The 19063-nt window shown below is 39.5% G+C and overlaps 2 protein-coding genes across 3 annotated transcripts in view; one reads left to right on the forward strand and one right to left on the reverse strand.

The window, feature by feature from the left end:
- The window catches only part of SPATA17 (spermatogenesis associated 17), an 88820-nt gene extending 86705 nt beyond the window's left edge, over positions 1–2115 (reverse strand). For both annotated transcript variants that reach the window (XM_029965132.1, XM_029965131.1), the window contains exon 1: positions 2002–2115. In XM_029965132.1, the coding sequence (XP_029820992.1) occupies positions 2002–2108 (107 nt within the window). In that variant the 5' untranslated portion in view covers positions 2109–2115. The remainder of the gene's footprint in view (positions 1–2001) is intronic.
- A 376-nt stretch (positions 2116–2491) lies between these two features.
- GPATCH2 (G-patch domain containing 2) overlaps positions 2492–19063 on the forward strand; it is a 119640-nt gene continuing 103068 nt past the window's right edge. The window contains 4 exon segments of the mRNA XM_018085362.3: positions 2492–2526; positions 2528–2545; positions 11472–12185; positions 17434–17495. Of these exon segments, the coding sequence (XP_017940851.3) occupies positions 2492–2526; positions 2528–2545; positions 11472–12185; positions 17434–17495 (829 nt within the window).

Raw genomic sequence — 19063 nt, forward strand, 5'->3', positions numbered from 1 at the left:
CTATTAAGATTAGTTGCTGAACTGGACTGTTTGAATCTTCTAATTTAAATACTCAGCTGCAAATCTGAATTTTCAGAAGCTGATGAATCATAGCCTATTCTTAAAAGGGAAACAATTCAGGTTTGGAAAGCTCTGCCAAAAAACAAATCCCCAAACATCAAGCATGCTGCCCTCCAATGGATTCCCAAGTCTGGCTCAGACTGCTCTTTCTAACCTGAAATATGTGAAATACAAGCATAGTTTCCTGTAACTGATGTTTGTTTAGTGAACTGCTGTGTGTACAGCCACAGGAGTACGAACAAAAGTTCAGGGGAAGAACAGGAAAACACAACACTTTACATGCAGGCAGGACTTGATGTCTGTGTAACTTTTAAGAATGTTCAGGAGCTTTGTTATTCATGCTAATGATGTTGTAATTAGATTCAAAAATAAATTATTCATTAATTAGTGAAGAAAAATTAAACTACAACTATGCTAAACGCTTTTTTTTGTGTGTGTGTGTATTTGCATTGCACATACAGCAACAGCAACAGTGCAGTTGAATAAAAGGGTTTACAGGACAACTCTATGCAATATTAAAGTTGGTCTTAAAACATTTTATTTCCTAAAATCTGATCTGGGAAAAGCTGGCCATCACCATGTTAGCAGCCAGAAAACTCAGCAGTGCAAACTGTCCCACTTCGTGAGAAGGGTAACAGGTGATCTGATCTGACAGCCTGTTGCTCACTATGTGGGATATGTTAGATCTTTAAGTAGAATAAACACCTCCTTAACTTGGTAAAAAAAAAAGACAAAGCACGTCCCAGGTACTTAGAAACTCAAGTTGCACAATCTAATTTAGAAACTAAGCTCAATTTTAAACAGTGTGGATAATAAACATCAACTCGCTCAGAAGTTGGGGTGATTTTCTTTCAATCAACTTAAAAAAAAATTTTAAAAAAATTAAAAAAATAGAAAAAGTAGTGCCTTGCAAGAGGACAAGCGTTCAGGTACAGTCACAGACCTAAGCCACCAGTGCAGGGGGCTCAAGGCTGGCGTTCCACATCCTGGCGTCTCTATGAGGGATCCTCAAGGAATAGCAACGATGCTGGTGCAAGAGAGAGGAGCAGTCTCCTGGGGCGCGACTGGGGAAAAGGGGCCGGCTCCTGTGGAGAGGGCTGAAATCGCGAGGCTCAGCACCTTTTAGGAGTTTCCAGAGGCTCCTTTTCCCTCAAAATTAGCGAGGGGTTGGGGGGTGGGCAGAGCAAGAGAGGTACATTAGGTATTTTTATTGTATAAACGGACCCCTTAAAGACACTGTGCTGCTGCCATCAGGTCTGCTCACGTCGCACTGGCAATATTTGGGACCAAGGAGGTGAGCTGGTGCTCTCGGGAGGGATTTTAAAGTGAAACGGAATCACAGAATGGTTAAGGTTGGAAAGGGACCACAGTGGGTCATCTGGTCCAATCTCTCTGCTGAAGCAAGCTCGTCCTAGAGCACATGGCACAGGATTGCGATCAGAGGGTTCCTGAATATCTCCATTCAGGGAGACTCTGCAACTTCTCTGGTCAACCTGTTCCAGCGTGCTGTCACTCCCACAGTAAAGAAGTTCTTCCTCATATTCACGTGGAACTTCCTGTGCATCGGTTTCTGCTCGTCGCTTCTTGTCCTATTGCTTGGCACCACCAAGAAGAGCCTGGCTCCATTCTCGACAGTCTCCCTTCACATACTTATCGACATTGATGAGATTCCCTCTCACCCGTCTCCTCGTGGCTGAACAGGCCCAGCTCCTTCAGCCTTTCCTCGTAAGAGATGTTCCAGTCCCTTGATCATCTTCGTAGCCCTCCGCTGGACCCACTCCAGGAGCTCCATGTCTCTCTTGTACTGAGGAGCCCAGAACTGGACAATTTCCAGGGGGACTGCTGCCATCTCGTTGCCGAGGGAGAGCCGGGGGTCGCCCGCCCGCCCCAGCCCAGCATGAGGAGGTGTGACCCACCCCACCACCGGCACGGCCCGGGTACCTGTTCGCAAGGAAATACTCCTCTCGCAGCTCCGATAGCCTCTCCTGCAGCCGGGCCAGGGCGGCCATGCTCCCTCCTTCCTCCCGCCCTCCCGACGCCGCCGCCATGGCAACGGGACCGTCCCACTGCGCTGGGCCGCGGGGGTGGCGCTGCCCCGGCGGCCGCGCAGGCAGGGACCGGCACCGCTCGGGGGCAGCGGGGGCTGCGCGGGGCTGCACCGGGGTCCAGACGAGGGTGCTGGAGGGGACGCGGAGCCCCTGGTAGCGGCCGGGAGAGGGCTGGGAAGAGGCGAGGTGGTCGCGCCCGGCTTCCTCCGGTGCCGCGGCCGCTTCCGGGCCCGCATCATGGGGGACTGAGGAGCAGCGCAGGCCGCCGCGCCCGCCCGCCCGGCCGAGCCCGCCCGGCCCCGGCCCCCGCCCGCCTCCCCTCGGCACAGTCTCTGCGAAGCGGCGCCAGCCTCCCCGGGGAGCGCCGGGCGGAGCGCCGGGTTATGTTCCGGGTGGCTGAACCTACCCCGACCCGAGCTCAGCGCGAGGAAGAGCTGGTAAGCCCGGGCCGGGGGGGACACGTGTCCGCCGCCCCCTGCCCGCCCGCGGGGCCGCCGGAGGCGGGAGCGGGTCGGGAGCAGCATCTCCGCGCCGCGGTGGGGCTTGGAAACGTGGGGGCGAGTGGTGCCCCGGCCGGCCTCCCGGGGCTGCGGCTGGCACGGGCGGAGGTGATGGTGGTGATGGTGCCGATGGTGCCCGGCCAGGCCCTGGGGATGCCCGGCCGGAGGTCTGACAGGTGCCACTGCCGCGTCCCGGCGGCGCGACGCGTTTATGAGCGAGCAATAGGCGGAGGAAGGAATTTCAACGACTTGCTGAAAAGGGACAGCAGGCAAACGATGAATCAAAACTTTTGTCCCCGAGCTCAGTTAGGTTTCCCTGCGTGTTTGGGTTTTTCTGACAGTGATAGGCTCTCTTAAGGCCTGAAGCCCTTGCAGTGTGTGCAGCTGAGCATCCAGGAACTTGGGTTTGCTGCTCTGGAGGTTTTTTATTGCAAACCAAGAATCAACAAGTGCTGCTGTAGCCATCGAGCAGGGAAAGCGTGGGTGGTTCTCCTGCAATAAAGTTCACAGATTTACTGTTCTATGTAATTCCATGTGCCAGCATAGTGACCGCAAAGGCCATATTGTTTTTATTGTAGCACTGTGAATAGGGGAAGCCAAGTAACAGAATAGAAAAAGTCACTTATGTTAATAGGCCGTGGAGGTGTAAAGACTGGTAGTGGAGAGACTTGATAGACTCAGGATGTCCCAAACAACTAGCTGGGAAGCCTTTCGTTTTCTTCCTGAAATGTTACATATCTTGCGATATGTTAAGTAACAACTGGTGTGTATAGCTTGTCATTTGTTTAACTTTTATTAATGTCAGCAAGGAGGATTGTGGTGGGATTTTATTGTGTTTTTTTCTTAATAATTTGAAGCCTCGAGGCTTTTTTAGAGGCTATATTACATATACAGATAGCTTCTGGTAGATTTCTCAGATCTAAAAGAGTTTTTCTTTCATTTTTTTTTTTTTCGTTTCTTTCCTGGGGATGAGGAAGAAGAGGAAAGGAAAGGCTTTGCACTGTGTTTTCTTACATAGAAAACTCCATTCGTCCTCCACTTTTGCTGATACCATCTGGTTTCTTTCCTGTGGGTACTGTCATGGCTTCTTTACAGTTTTCTAAATGAGAAAACTTTCAAAGAGGGATTTTACTTGCTCTGATAAATGTATTGGGTAGAAGAAGCTTGTCAGTATTGCTAGGCATCCGAATTTGCCTGATGTAAATATAACTTCTGTTGGTGTAATTCAGAACGTTTCAGAGAATGAGGTATACTCCAGTGGCACAAGTGTTTTTACTTGAGTAGAAATGCTGCATACGATAGAAACATTGCCTATGACATTCCAAACATGTGTCTGTACTCTGAGAAATTTTTCATTAAATATACCTGTCATTCATCTTTAAATTTTACTGGTTTGTGTCCACATAAAGTAATAGTCTTCAGCAACATGAGGTGTGGGCATAGTCTTCTGTAACTGTCATCAGACAGTAACGATTTTGCTTGTGCAAATACACTGCCCAGAGGAATTCAATACAGAGGGAAATATTGAAATGTTATCTATAGCACTCTTAGTTTAGCAGTTCTTAAAGGAAGGTCTGTTGAAAATCTGGCTGCTCCTCAGAGCTGCTCTCCTATTCTTATATATAAGTTATTTCAGAAGTTGTCTATTAAAGGAAGTCCATTTGATTAGGATGCAGGAAAATACTTTTTTCAGTGTCTAATACTTGATGTAGAAAATTAAGAACTTGTGCTTTTTTAACAGCACTGAGACCCTAAAGAGCTGAGTAGATTCAGAACAACCACAAAGTAAGACTGTTCACTTTGGATGGTAAAGCTGCTCCAAAGCTGAATGTTTTCCATTTAAATTTCCATGTAGCACTTTAGGAATAGTTTGTATTTTGGATACTTATTGGGCACTCTGATAATGACTATGGTGCTATAGTGTATTACCACCATGTGACAGTTCATGTAATTCTGCACCTTGACAATTAATTAGTGAACTCATACTTCTGAAAAGGGCAAGCATATCAGTAAATGACAGCAATGGGATTGTAAGAATTGCTCCCTCTTATGATAAATTGCTCCAAATCTCATTTCTGGCTGACCAATTCATTTGTGTTAGAGCCTTGTTAAATGTAGTTCATGTCAGCATCTTTCTGACTGTATGCCGTTGCTCTGTACTAAACACTTTTTCACTGTTAAATATAAGTAGACTGATAGTATTTATTGTTGTGCCTTCTTAGATAAGCAGCAGTTGTAGAAAAGTCAGATATACTTATTGCAAGTTAGCCTGGCCCTAATTTTTAGGAGGATCAGCAGCATACTCAGTTATAAAATACCATCATTGCTCAAATACTTTTTATTGTATAGGATAGAATCACATAATCACAGAATGGGTCAGGTTGTAAGGGACTACAGTGGGTCATCCAGTCCAACCTCCCTACTCAAGTAGGGTCATCCTAGAGCACACAGCACAGGATTGCATCCAGACAGTTCTGGAATATCCCAGTGAGGGAGACTCCACAATGTCTCTGGGTAATCTGTTCCAGTGTGCTGTCACTCCCACAGTAAAGAAGTTCTTCCTCATATTCAGGTGGAACTTCCTGTGCATCAGTTTCTGCCCCTTACCTCTTGTCCTGTTGCTTGGCACCACTGAGCAGAGCCTGGCTCCATCCTCTTGACACCCTTCCTTCAGATACTTACAGACACTGATGTGATTCCCTCTCAGTCATCTCTTCTCTAGGCTGAACAGGCCCAGCTCCATCAGCCTTTCCTCATAAGGTATGTTCCAGTCCCTTGATTATCTGTATAGCCCTCCTCTGGACCCTCTCCACGATCTCTGTCTCTCTTGCCTGAGGAGCCCAGAACTGGACACAGCACTCAGATGTGGCCTCACCAGGCTGAGTAGAGGGGTGGGATCATTTCCCTCGACCTGTTGGCAATGCTCTTCCTAATGCACCCCAGGATACCATTGGCCTCCTTGTCCACAAGGACACACTGCTGGCTCACGGACAGCTTGTTATCTGCCAGGACCCCAATGTCCTACTCTGTGGAGCAGTTTTCCAGCAGGTCGGCCCCCAGCCTGTACTGATGAACAAATGTAAGGAAACTCCAATTGTCTAAAGCAGTTTCTCAAATACAGGGTTGGTACCAAGAATTCATGTGTAGTGTGTGACTGGAGAATAAAATGTTGGTAGTAATTGTGTGCAGTTACTGGGAGCTGTATATATGATATAGAAAAAGTTCATAGACACTTCCAGCAAGTGTAGTAACTATGTCTTAACTGAGGAACAATGACTTTCATAAATCTTAATTTTTTCAAAATCCTCCTGTGCTTTCTTATTTTCTGGAGCTGACTTATATACACACATAATGGACTGCAGCAAAGGAGTGTTGGCATACCTCAAAGGTGAAAAGTAGCCTGGGATTTTGGGTTTGTTTTTGCCTTTTGAGATATAGATGTGCTCCAGTATATGATCCTGGTTTGTCTTGAGAGTCCTCAGCTTTTACATTATCTTATATAAAATTCAAAACCATTTAACTTCTATAAGTGTCTGTTCTGATACTGTCACATTTTTAAATTTTATAGTATGAAAATTACATTCGTATTAAGTTTCTTTGGTCTGCGTGTCAGATTTACTTTGAATGTGTTGCTGGTGCATTGGCTCTTAGACTTGAGGGGAAGGTGGATCCTCAGAAGCAGGAGAGTGCAGAGAGTCTTGGTAACTGGCTGCTGTGCCCCGTAGCAATGGTCGATACAGGGTACAAAGGGCGCAATACATTTTTGGTTGTAGTGTAGCTTTTCATACCTGATTGTCCAGCAGACAGAGCCTAAGGACATAAATAGGTGTGGATGTGGAACCAGATGCTTTGTCCTCCTCGTAGAGATGGCTTTTTAATGACAGATGAGTTTAAATAGTCTAGGTACAACTTCAGTTTCTGGTCATAGAATCATTACATTTGGAAAAGACCTCTGAGATAAAGTCCCACTGTTAACCCAGCACTGCCGTGTTCGTCACTAAACCATGATACCAAGTGCCACATCTACACATTTTTGGGAAGACTTTCAGGTATGGTGGTTCCACCACTTCCCTGGGCAGCCTGTTCCAATGCCTGATCATCCTTTCAGTGAAGAAATTTTTCCTTAATACCTAATCTAAACCTCCGCTGGTGCAACTTGAGGCCATTTCCTCTTGTCCTGATATTTGTTACCTGAGAGAAGAGCCTTCTGTGGAACATGGGTTTATCAGTTATTTCCTAATCTACCATAGTCTCTTACTAGCTTTTTAATTCACTTGTGTTGCTTCATTTTGCTTCCCCCTTCATGTGTCCCAAGAACATGATAGTCCTCTTTTTTTGAATCCATAAATTCTTCAGGCAAGGCAGTGAGATTTATCGTTTTCTGCTACCTCCCAAATACTTGCACCTGTTCAATCCAAATTTCTGTCACACTCATTAATAAAGCAGGGATCTCAAAACTAATATGTGAAAATAGCTTCTGAGGTGGAGAAATGGGATTCAAATTAGTAGCTGTCTGAAGATAAAGGTACATTGTGAGTACACCTGTGTTACAAGACATCAGAGAATCCATATGGGAAAAGATTATAAGAATTTGAGTTTTATAATCCCAATGTTCAAGGAACTCTTTGATTTTTCTTGTGCTTTTAGCTTGTGATCAAGCTGGGTTGTGAAGACAGCAAAACTCATGGTTTTTTTCAGAATTGATGAGGCACAGATGCAGCATAAATTTAGCTACAAGAAACCCCTTACCTATTTAACAGGAAAAGGTACAGAACTAGAAAGTAAATATAAATGCAGCTGTTGGTTTGGTAAGAGATAATGCCTCTCCTTAAGAGCTGTGCAACTAAATTAACTTTCCCATCAGTGTGTGTTTGTTAAATATTTTGCGGGCAGCCAAAGCTCTACATTGTTACATGCTTTAGGTGGGAGGTGAAGACAAATGATACTAATTTTCACTGAAAAAGTAAGTGCCCATTATTTCCCTTAGGATTTTCAATTTGAATATTAATACTGAACAGAAGCTGTGTGGTCTGTTTTGGAGCAGGTGAAAGCAGTTATGCTGTTTCCTGCAAACAGTACTTATATGGTCGGTTTTGGTAAGGGTCTGAGAGGAAAAGAGTCAGCCTTTGGTGAACTACATTAAAATTGCTTCAGATGAATGTAAAGGTCAGTGTAGGCAAACTAGATTTTCGTGTAGTAAAGTAGAATCTTCTCCTAGTGAGGACATTACAGTTTATTGCTAGCTGTGGGCTGTTGCTGTAAGTGCATTTTTATAGCCTTATGTGAGTCATACTAAACTGTGGCTCATCTTAATATTTTATGTACCTCACTATGTTGTTCTACATTCATTGTTACAACCTTTGAAATTTCCTATCTTACTGAATATTGTTGATACTCACTGGTAATGTCTTTAATACTTCTTATAGTTATTTTTCAACTTGTTTCAAATGCAAATATTTTTGTTACAGTACCATCTGCAGTGATGATTAAAATTGCTTCATAGGTTTGGAATACAAGCTTGACAGCTGGTTGTGAACTATGGAGAAAGTTTCAAAACTGAGTTTGTCTGATAAATAATGCTATAATAGAAATATGCTCCTGAATTTTGAAGATAGGTTTGAGATTAACTGTTCTATCTGGTTGCTGCTGCCTTTTTTTAGTTCTTCAATTATAGCAGGAGAAATGAGAGCAACAATAAAATGAAGCAAAAGAGATGTTTTGAGTTTTCAGGAGAAGGAATTTTAATATGGACCACTGGCATGTTGAAAATGCAATGTGAATAAAAAGCTGGAGTGATTTGTGATTGTATTCTCAATCTGTTGCAAAGGAGCTTGCACTGTCCCAAATTGATCAAGTAATTCTCATAATCATTCTAAGGAAACATGTTGAAATAATTACAATATTGATTTGTCCAATCTGCCTAAGATAGTTATATTATACATTGAACCATGACTGCAATTTTTAGGGTAAATAAGATCACTGCCCTGTACAAATCTTAATTCAGGAGTTGCAATGAAGAGACTTGATATTCAGTAGAAAAGATTAATTGCAGGAGTGCATAATATTCAAAGTCATAGTCTGCTGGAAATTAAGTCCTTTTACCGCTCAGGGCCTTTTAAGAATCTTGTTAACCCTTTACTTCAAAAACACTTAAGGGTGTTCACTTTTCTTGACTTTCATCTTTTGATCTGGCACAATCTGTATTGACAGTATTTTGGCAAGAATTCAAGGCAAGAATTCAGGTATAAAAATCAGAGCTGGTATATTGTGTTTGATCTTGAAGTATTTTTGGAACTAAGACTTTACCACCTTACTTATCTGGAGTAAATTGGTATGTCCACACTAGGAGCTACATTGATTTTAATGATACAGTTATCCATACAGATTAGGGATGCTGAATTGAAGGAATTAATCATAAACTATGGTGTAAGACATTAGTGTCCCTGTCTTTCCCTTTTGCTTTGTGCTGCGGGGGCACTGGCAGAATGGGCTGCAAGAAACATACAGGCTAGTTCATATTCTGGGAGGTTAGCAGAAACCTGTTCATTTGGGGAGCTAAATGTAGGTTTAAGCCTACTGGTTCAGTTTTTGGTGCACCTCCAGTTCTATCAGTTAGCTGTGAATGCAGAAGTCTGTGCCAGAAGGCTGGGCAGGCAGCTGGGGGAATTGGTGTCTCAAATTAACCCAAATGTGCTGGAGTTTGCCTGTTTGAGTGTTACAGCTCCTGTTATATTGATACAAAAGTCTTAGGAAGACCCTTAAATCTTAATGGTATCTCATTTCTGATATGAGCCCCTGTGAGGATATATCTCTTCCTGTGGGTTTAATAGTAAGGCTAAAGGGGCCAGTGCCCTCCCCATTTTGCAGTTATAGCTACTGAGAAACAAGGACTGATATGTTCAGGCATCCTGTGTGTATTCCTACCACACAAGCAAAAAAACCTAAGCAAAAACCAAACACCTTCCTCACCCCCCCAAACCCTCTGCAGTAATTGAATCTTTGAAAAATCAAAGAAAGAATTAGTTTTACATCATTGTACTGCCACATTTAGAAGTACTTTCTAGACTAATTGGCTTCCACTTTTCCACTTTTCTCTTTCTGAATTTTCAGAAAATTGTTGCTTCATTTGGAATGCTTTTCCTCCTATGTTGCTTCTTTTGCTTCTGAGAAGTAATTTTGTGTGATTATGGATGTTTTCATTCTTGTGAACCAAGTAGATTAAGGAGAAGCATAGCATTCTTCCAGAGCTGTCTCACCACTTACAAGACAATATGATAACTCTGCTGTTCTGAGAGCCAAAGAAAACATAAAATAAGGAGGGAGTAATATGACTAGAGATTACAGCAGGACACAAAAAGAGGGAAATAAGTGACACAGTAGCTTCAAGAATTCAAAATAAGCTTGTGTTTCTACCACTTTCTGTGCTTTTATTGATCTTGCAATTGAAATGTTTAAAAATAAGTCTTTCTGAAAATCGTTTAAAAGGAGAATATATAATTTCTTTAGGTAAGATATTTCATGAGCAGCTTGGATTTCTTTGTAAACGTGTTCTTTGGTTTTTCCATTAATATTTAAAATTTTTGTACCATGTGGTCATGACTGTCCATTCAGCCATCACCATTAAGTACCTTTAACACTGAAGTTTGTGGTAAGTGACAGGGGGAAACCATTGTGTCAAGGTTTTCTCCAAATCTACAGCACCACTGGGTATGGGTAGAAAACTTTAATTCCACCATCACTTTATACTCTAAAATAAGTGAAAAGTCTTGCTTTTAAATGTCCTCTACATAATTTTCTGGGTATCTTCCATATGTATCAGTGTAATGTTGTAGAGAGCATCAACAATGTTCTCTGCTTTACCTCAGCAAAAGGGGTCTTCTGATGTTTCAATGTGGGAGACTGGTCGTGTGTTTATAGAGAAGGTTCACAGCCTTCAGAGAAGGATTAGAGTTCAGCAGCAATCATTTAATTTTTTTTTTCATAATTATGTTCATGTAATGCATGGGTGAATTTACTGAAGTATACTGAGTTAAAGACATGCTAAATGCTAGTGAAATTTGAGGTGGAAGGAGCAAATAATTCAAAAGGGATAAGGCCTTAATCAGACAATGTGTGTGTTTAGGGATTTTTTTCCTCATGCAAGCACGTGATTCTATGGATGTAAGTGCTTACATGTGGTAGGAACTTTGCATTTAATACTCTAGAATTATTTGTAGCTGGTATTCTCTCAATTTAATGTAACTTCACTGAATCATTATTTTTTTAAAATCAAACAGAAATCAGCCATTTGGAAAGACAGAATTAAGAACAAAGTCATATTGTCAAGAGTTGCTGTCTTAACTTCATTTTGGCATTTAGGCAGCATCAGGAGATAATTATCCTTAAAAATATTTTATAATAATGACAACTCTTAAACAGAACTCCTTAATGTACTATCAAGAGAGAATATGATATATTCCATTTCCCATTCATGAATTTAAAGTGTGCTCCTTTCCTGCAGTTAGAGCGAATGGTCTTTGTTGATGCTCTTGCCGCATGGAATAGCTGAAAATCATGAAAGTGTGATGAGGTGAATTAAAATCAAACAATAATAGTGAGGCCAGAAACAACTGCCTCTTCTTTGCAAGTTTGAGAAGATACCTTTTAAAAGGACTGTATGCTGATGTGTTGCAAATTGCAGAGGACTGGTTGGTGAGTTTTTGTCTCTTGGAAGAAATGGAATAATCTTTATAAGATGGACATTTACTACCTGACCTAAAGTGACCCAAATGATTTTGCCAAATAAAATTGTTATAGTTTATGCTTAACACTTCAGATTAATTTGTTGTTTTCTTGTGTATTTTCTTTCCCCTGAAATATTTAGGCATTTCAGTAGGACTATGGAGGAGCTGGTTCATGATCTGGTCTCAGCACTGGAAGAAAGTTCAGAGCAAGCCAGAGGAGGTTTTGCTGATACTGGAGATCATTCTAGAAGTGTGTCTTGTCTTCTAAAGAGACAGGCAAGGAAAAGGAGGGGACGGAAAAGACGTTCATTTACCACCCATCATCCCTGGGAGACTGGTCACTGCTTAAGTGAAGGTTCCGATTCCAGTTTAGAGGAATCAAACAAAGACTACAGGGAGAATCATGCTAATAAGAAAGACCACAGTGACTCTGATGACCAGTTGTTGGTTGCTAAACGTAGGCCTTCCTCAAACTTAAATAACATTAGAGGCAAAAGACCTCTGTGGCATGAACCAGATTTGGCTGTTGACAGTTTGGGAAACAGAACTTTGCGCAGGAGAAGAAAGGTAAAACGGATGGCGATAGATCTGCCATCAGAAGTCTCTAATGCACTGACAATAACTCAGCAGCAGGATAACAGCAGAGATCAAGAAATGGACAATAACAATAAATCATACCAGCACCAAGAGTTTTCCAAGAGCAAAGTGAAAAAAAGAAAAGTATCTGCAGCTCGTCAAGGACCAGAAATCTTGGATGAAGGAGTTGTTATAGAAAATGAAGAAGTGAACCAAGCAAATAAGGACAAAATGGAATATGAGGAGCAAAAAGGCTCAGATGAGAACATGAGTGACAGGTTATTCTTTCTCTTTCTTTTTAAAGAAACTTTGGATAATGTTTGCTTTTATTACAGTTGCTTGTATTGGGAGTCTTTGGATTTTTTCTTAGTTCCAGAGTTAAAATTCTAGCATCAATAGTATCTGTTTTAATAAATTACTCTTAATTTTTTACGTACTATTTTTAATATATATGAGTTGCTTAGGTTAAGGAATTCAGCATAAAATAGTCATGGGGCAGAGAAATAACCAAGAAAACAGTTTCTTGAAATAATACATTCTAATTGCTTCAAGATTAAGAATGACAAAGTATACATATGATTAATATGTTCTTTTCTGGATATTTCAACTCTTCGACAGTTCTCAGACAAGAATTAAGTGATTTTCCAATTTCTAGACATTGGTGCTCTGATTGTTATCTCTATTTGTCAGAAAGGTTGTCAGTGTTTAGAGTCACCATTTAGACAGCGTGTTCTTATGTGGTATGGGCATAAAAAGTCTGCAGGTTGCCAAGGATATACATCATTTACGAAATGCAAAAACCAATTTACAGTTCAGAAACACCTGAGCTTACCATTAGAAAAATGGAGGAACGATGACCCTTTGGCAGTACACCTCATCCATCCATTCCAGACAGCAGTCATACTACAATGGTAATTGTTTCCAAAGTACTATTTTGACAACACAGTAAGGTGTAAGTCATTTTTCCACCATACACAAGGGATGTTAACTGCAGGGCCTGGTAAGCTTGATTATGTTTATTCCATGTGCCTGGTTCTGAATGCAGAAGTGTCAACAAGAAAGACACACATTAGAAGATATAATTTTAATCAATTGCTTGACAGCACTAGTGTTCCTGTTCTTTTTGGTAGGCATTTTATCTCTGAACTGTTAAGACTTTTCCTTACTGGACAGGTAGAATTGAGATGCAGAGAGTATCCAGGGGTTTTGACCAGAGCAGACAGATTGGTTGCTGTAATAAAAACAGTGTTGATAAGTGACTAACTCCAGTTATTGACAGAAAAGTCCCAAGTCTTTTTATTACATACTAGCTTTGTCCCTCACCTGTGAACAATAAGCAGCTGAAAAAGCTGAATTAATCCCAAATGTTAAACATTGTTCCCAGCATCTTAATTACTGGAGCAGAACTCACCCATGCAACACAGGAGTGTGTGTTGTCAGGAAGCCTTTAGCAAACTCTCTTCTTTGATGATACTGGCATTCTGTTACTCCAAGTCTGGTACCTAAAGACAGGTGTTTAAAAATTTTCTTCAAACTAGGAACCATTGCATAATTTATCATGTGTCCAGAGTCTTGTCACTTTTTTATTTATAGATCTTCTGTTATGCTACAAGGATAACAGTTATTCAGCTCACAAATTCTGTAGCTAATTTTTGGGTGGAGAGGAGAGTGATCAATAAGGATCCCAAAAACTGAGCAACTCTCAGGTCAGACTGAATATCTTTTTTTACAAAAAAGAGGTTATTGTTTTAAAAGTTGATCTTCCTCTTCAAAATGCTTTATGTTTTGTTACCCTGAATGATGCAGTTTCTCAAATCATACTTCAGATGCATGTATATGGCCCCAGTAAATGGTCTTTAAAACCATTCTCATCCTCCTACTGTTTTCTACTTGTGCACGTGGTTGAGTGATGGTCTGTCATGTGACAGAATTTCTTCCAGTGGTCATCTGTACCAATAAATTTGGAAATTACTGAATTAAAAAAGTTACATTTCATAGTGTGATTAGAAATCCACCATATCTAAGCCTCTCAGGTGATACTGTATCAGGATATATTGTATGTGCATAATTTTAACTTGTTTTAATCTAACTTTACTTAAATGCAGTAGTGCCTTTATTGTCTGAGATCATTTAGACAGAAGAATTGGAAAGAACCAGCAAACTCTCTTAAGAAGACTATGTTCTGAAAGTGAAAGCTGAGGTTTTAAAAGGGAGCATGAGATTGCACAAGATACAGAGAGCTAACAAAGGATCTTGGATAAGATTTGCACTTCAGCAACACTTGCTGGAAGAGGAAGAATAAAAAGTACACAAAGCTGCTCTAGTTTTGTTCTCAATAATGTGTGCAATAATATAGTTCAATAATCTTTTTTTTCTAAAAATGTAAATTTTTTTTAGAAGTTTTTTTGTTTTCTTAAAAAAAACAGACGATAATTTTTAATGGGAATTAAATTGCTTGGTTCTAAAATTAGTGAGAAATTTTCAGTGTATACACGTGTACACATGACATTACTTGAAAATAACATAACATACGTATTTGAAGTGCACATTAAAAATGCTAAGTGACACTTCTTTTGCAGTCTTTTATGTCTGTGTGAGTGTTCAAAAGCCAAACACAGCAATAACAAGGTTTTAAGTGCAGGATTCAGGAGCAGTAGTAGGAATCTTCAAACTCTTAAAATGTCAGCATCTAAATGATCCTAGAGATGAATTCCTGTGATATTTGTTTTAAGCACTGAAAATTAGATTTTTGTGACCAGAACCTGTCCTTTGCTCATCCTCACATATCCTGGCTGCTTAGCTTTTGGCCAATTTCAGCCAAATTCAGCAGTGTCTGGTGTTCTGGGTGATATTTAATCCCTGCAAGCTTTGGCAGTTGTTTGTGTTTAGAGCGACTAAAGAGAGGAGAAATCTCAATTGCCCCTTTTGGAAAAGAGGCAGCAGTGAAACTCAGAGACAGCCACCCACCAGCCTGGGGTCAGTGGGAGCACAGCAGCTGGGCAGTTCCTGGGAACAGGACAAAGCCCACGTCTCATATAAAACCAAGGTACCAGACAGCTTGTTTGTGATGGTAACCGCAAATGACAGTCATTTCCTCTTTGTTTCCACAAGTGCAGAAATAAAGCTGTGAAAGCTTTTTGGATAGCATAGCTGCTCCTTCCAAGTTTTTGCTTGCATACACTATTTTATAGGACTAAAAGGAGTCTGTGGCTTTTTTTTTTTTTTCATGGAAGTCATGCTGGGAGCGGAATTCTCATTACAAAGCAAAGGAATTAGCAGTGTAAAGTGCAAAATGATATTAAAACTGAAAATAAATTCCATCATAACAGCTTTCATGTTACTTAGATGTTAATGTATTAATTCCAGAGGTTTTGAATTTATTTAGTGAGATGACTGCCATGTAGCAATTATCTTGACTGTAATCCTTGCCCTATGTGACTGTGGCTTGAGGAGGGTGAATGCTGTAGCTGCCATGGATATGACAGTGTTAGTTTGAGAAGGTTTTTTTCTGAAACTTTTTTTTTTATTCTTTTTTTTTTAATTTATTTTCAAGTGGTTATATTTTCATGCACTGATTAGTCCTTCAGTAAGAATTATTGCACAATTAAAGTATCTTATTTTAAAAAAAGGAAGAAGACTGTTCTCAAAATTGGAAGTTTTGGTAGGAAAATGGCTGAAATATCAGGGTTGAAAGGATTTATGAACTTTTATTTTAAAAAGTTCAATTAAACAATAAGTGGACAAGAAAAATCTGTGAAAAAGGAATGTTTTTTCTTGTAGATGTGTGATGTAAAATTGTGCCCAATGAAATCTAAGGATAGTAAAGCCATCTATGTTATAATTAAAGTGAGGATGGGATGCTTGCTTGAAGGTGGTTACAAGGATTCACAACATTAGAAAGTTCAAGTTTTGGTCTCCCTCATGAAAGGTGGTTCCATTCTCATTGCATGCGTGTCATCTTTCTTCTGCATAGGGCAGTTGTGCAAGTGCTTAAGTCTGTTCTGATTATATTTTGTTTAAAAGAGAACATAAGTATTGCTTATGCAATATGGGTAAGCCTAAGGTACAGCCAAGATTAGGACAACTTAATCTTCAAACACAGACCTGTGTCTATATAATATATGTGTGTTTTAAAAAAATAATCACTGCTTTGTGTCTCCTGCTACCATATTGTGTTTCAAATCCTGTTGGGATGCCTCCCAGAGAGGGAGGAAAAGACCAAATATATGCTTATAATTAAACACAAATGAGACTAATTTTATATAATTCATATTACAAGCTTTAAAAAAAGGAGGCTTATTTTTTTGAGACATTAGAATTTAAAAGGCAATAATTTTCTGAAGTGTTCTAGTTGTTTAAAATAAAAATAATTTATCATTAGAAAGTAGCTAAAAATAATTGGAACCAGTTGACTCTCGAGTGTAGGACTGCATGCATATTGTAATATGAGTTAAGTGTAGAAAGGTAAACAGACGTAAAGTTCTTGTGAGTAGCTTGTATGAAACATCAAGGTTAGCCATACTTATAGCATGTACTTGAATTTGTGTGCTGAACAGAAGTATTTGGGTTTTTTTTTCAAATTCTTCTAGATCCCAATGTGAGTAAAATGTGATTAAATTTTGGTAAGAATATTATTTCTTTAAAAGAGCTACTCTCCTGATAAAAAACAAAATAAAAGGTTTACATAAAAATCTTTTCATGTGAAACTCAACAAATTGTGATCTGTGTTGTAAAAAGTCCAGTCTGTTTTACTCTTTAGAGACTTGGAATATTGTTTGTAACAATGTGTATAGAGCAAAGAACTGAATACCTGTTCATGTCTTTGAATTGAGAGATGTATATGCATACATGATGTTGTAAACACATATTCTAATTTTAAGGCCATGCTGGAAGTCATGGAAAAGTAGACTACACCTTGCTTTGTTTTGTTAATATTATGATCATGGATCATACTTATTTTCTTCAGGGTGACCTTTATTTTGATTTAATTGGCTACCTTTGTTATAAACTTTTTTCATTTTGTCAGAGTAGTATGTCATGAAACCTTAAGCAGTGTCTTTTCCAGAATATTTGCAAATGATGTTCAGAAAGGTAATTCCATTTTCAGACTCTTATATTTCATGTGCTGAAGGAAGGGTTAGTCTGCCTTTGATTGAGACTTTTCCTATTTTATTGAGCAGTGGTGTTCCAGGATCAAGCTGAATTGCACAGCATAAGAAGGGAGCAGTGAGCATTTGATGGAAGCAGATAATAAAATGCATCAATTGTGTCAGCACCTCGTTGCAGTCACATCTGGCTTACTGTCAGGGTACCATTAGATTCCCATGGTTTTATGTGCCAAAAATAATACGCTTTGTAGTTAATGGAACCAGGATATTTGCAGTTTGATTAAAAAAAATCATCCTATTTTCTCTCCGATCTCTGTTGGGCTTAAGTTCAATCTGAGCACAGCCTTGTCTCCTTAAAATTTTACGACTGAAAGATCAATTGTTCTTTTGATCTGTTTCTTTCTCTCTCTTATTGCAGTGAATCCAGCAGTCTGAGCAGCAGTGATGCTGGTTTGTTTACCAATGATGAGGGAAGACAAGGTATTGAAACAATCTTTCCCTTCTCCACCCCTCAAACCACATCAGTTGAAATTCTGTAAGCGTTACAAGTTATTTCATAGGTTAATTACTATATTTCAGTTGCTATTACTGTTTTAATGAGTTGAAGTATAGCTTGTTTTCTGTTTTGCTTTTTTTCGTGTTATCAGAGGGTGACTTGAATGCCTGACTCAGTCAAAAGCTGTCTTGAGCAGCAGTCTCTGTAATATGATATACTTACTTAAAACTTAAGCATCTCCCTAAAAATCCATCTGTACTAAGTTTTAATTCCTCAGTTCCTCCAATAATCTGACAGGACTCTGCAGTACTGCTTATCATACTATTTCTGAGGTGGCTTTTTTCTTTCTTTTCCTCCAAATTGATATGGCAGAATTTCAGGATTTTATACTTCTTTTTCATTCAGTAGTTTGTTTGAAAAGTAGTTTCTAGCAAACTACTTTTTCAGCAGTCTAAGATTTAGACTTAGAAGAGGATGCTGTGTAACATCTCCCATCTGAAAAAATTTTCTTTCATCTAAGATTCAGCAAAGATTCAAACTTTTCTTTTAGTATGCATAATGTTCTCACATTTTTTATATGATAAAACAATTGAGGATGGAAGTATAAGGTGGGTGTTTTTATCAGCTTTACCCTTTATTGCCATCTTTAGGTACAACACATTTACCTGCATTATGCATCTTAGTGCCCAGCTCATGGGCTAGCAACTCACTGTCTTTGACAGTATACAAAAATGAGACAAAAATAATCTCTCAAGTTATTAAGACTTGCTTTTCCGTTGGAAATTTTAAGTTAATGGTAATGGAGGTTATTTTTGTATGTGGTTTGCCAAAGGCTACTTGAACGGGTGCAAGAAGACAAATCCCGGCCCATTCCAGAAATGTAGGTTAAAGGAATGTTTGGGGGGTTTTGTTTGTTTGTTTGTTTTCTTTCTCTAATGTCTAATTCAGTCTCTTCTGTTTCTGAGGTTTTTTTATCTTATATTTTAACATTACAGTAAGGAGATGACTTAAAACAGAGGTGTTACCTTCCTTGCTTAATCATAGCTTGTGCTACACAAACTGTATCTCCCAGTCTGAGTATCTGGTTTCAATTGTGCTAACTCATAATTTTAAGAGTTTAGGCTCTCTTTGAAAGTTTAAATCCATCTCGTAACTTCAGTATTTCAATTCTTTAAGTATGAGACAAGTCAAAAAGATGTGCTTTTGCATCCCTATTGGAATTTCTCTTTTGACTTGCCATTTTTAAAATGTTTGGCATCTATATTTGTGTGTGACATGACCTATCATAGTCCTAATTGCATACATTTTTAAGTACCCTTCTGATACATTTGTATCAATAGGTTTGTCCTTAAATCCAGAATTAAATTATTTGAATCTTTGAGTAATATGGTTGAAAACATCTCAGTTGCTTTGTGGTTTTCTTATATATTTTGTGGGAAGATAAAATGGGAGGGATCAGTGACCAATGGTGTTCTTTCACTGGTGTGATGTTGGCTCTTTATTGTAAAGCTGTAGTTCTTATATTTTATCTGTATGGTTTTTGAATCTTGAT

Source organism: Manacus vitellinus, unplaced genomic scaffold, assembly GCF_001715985.3.
Source record: "Manacus vitellinus isolate BGI_N305 unplaced genomic scaffold, ASM171598v3 scaffold_8_pilon, whole genome shotgun sequence".
In the NCBI taxonomy this organism is placed as follows: domain Eukaryota; kingdom Metazoa; phylum Chordata; class Aves; order Passeriformes; family Pipridae; genus Manacus; species Manacus vitellinus.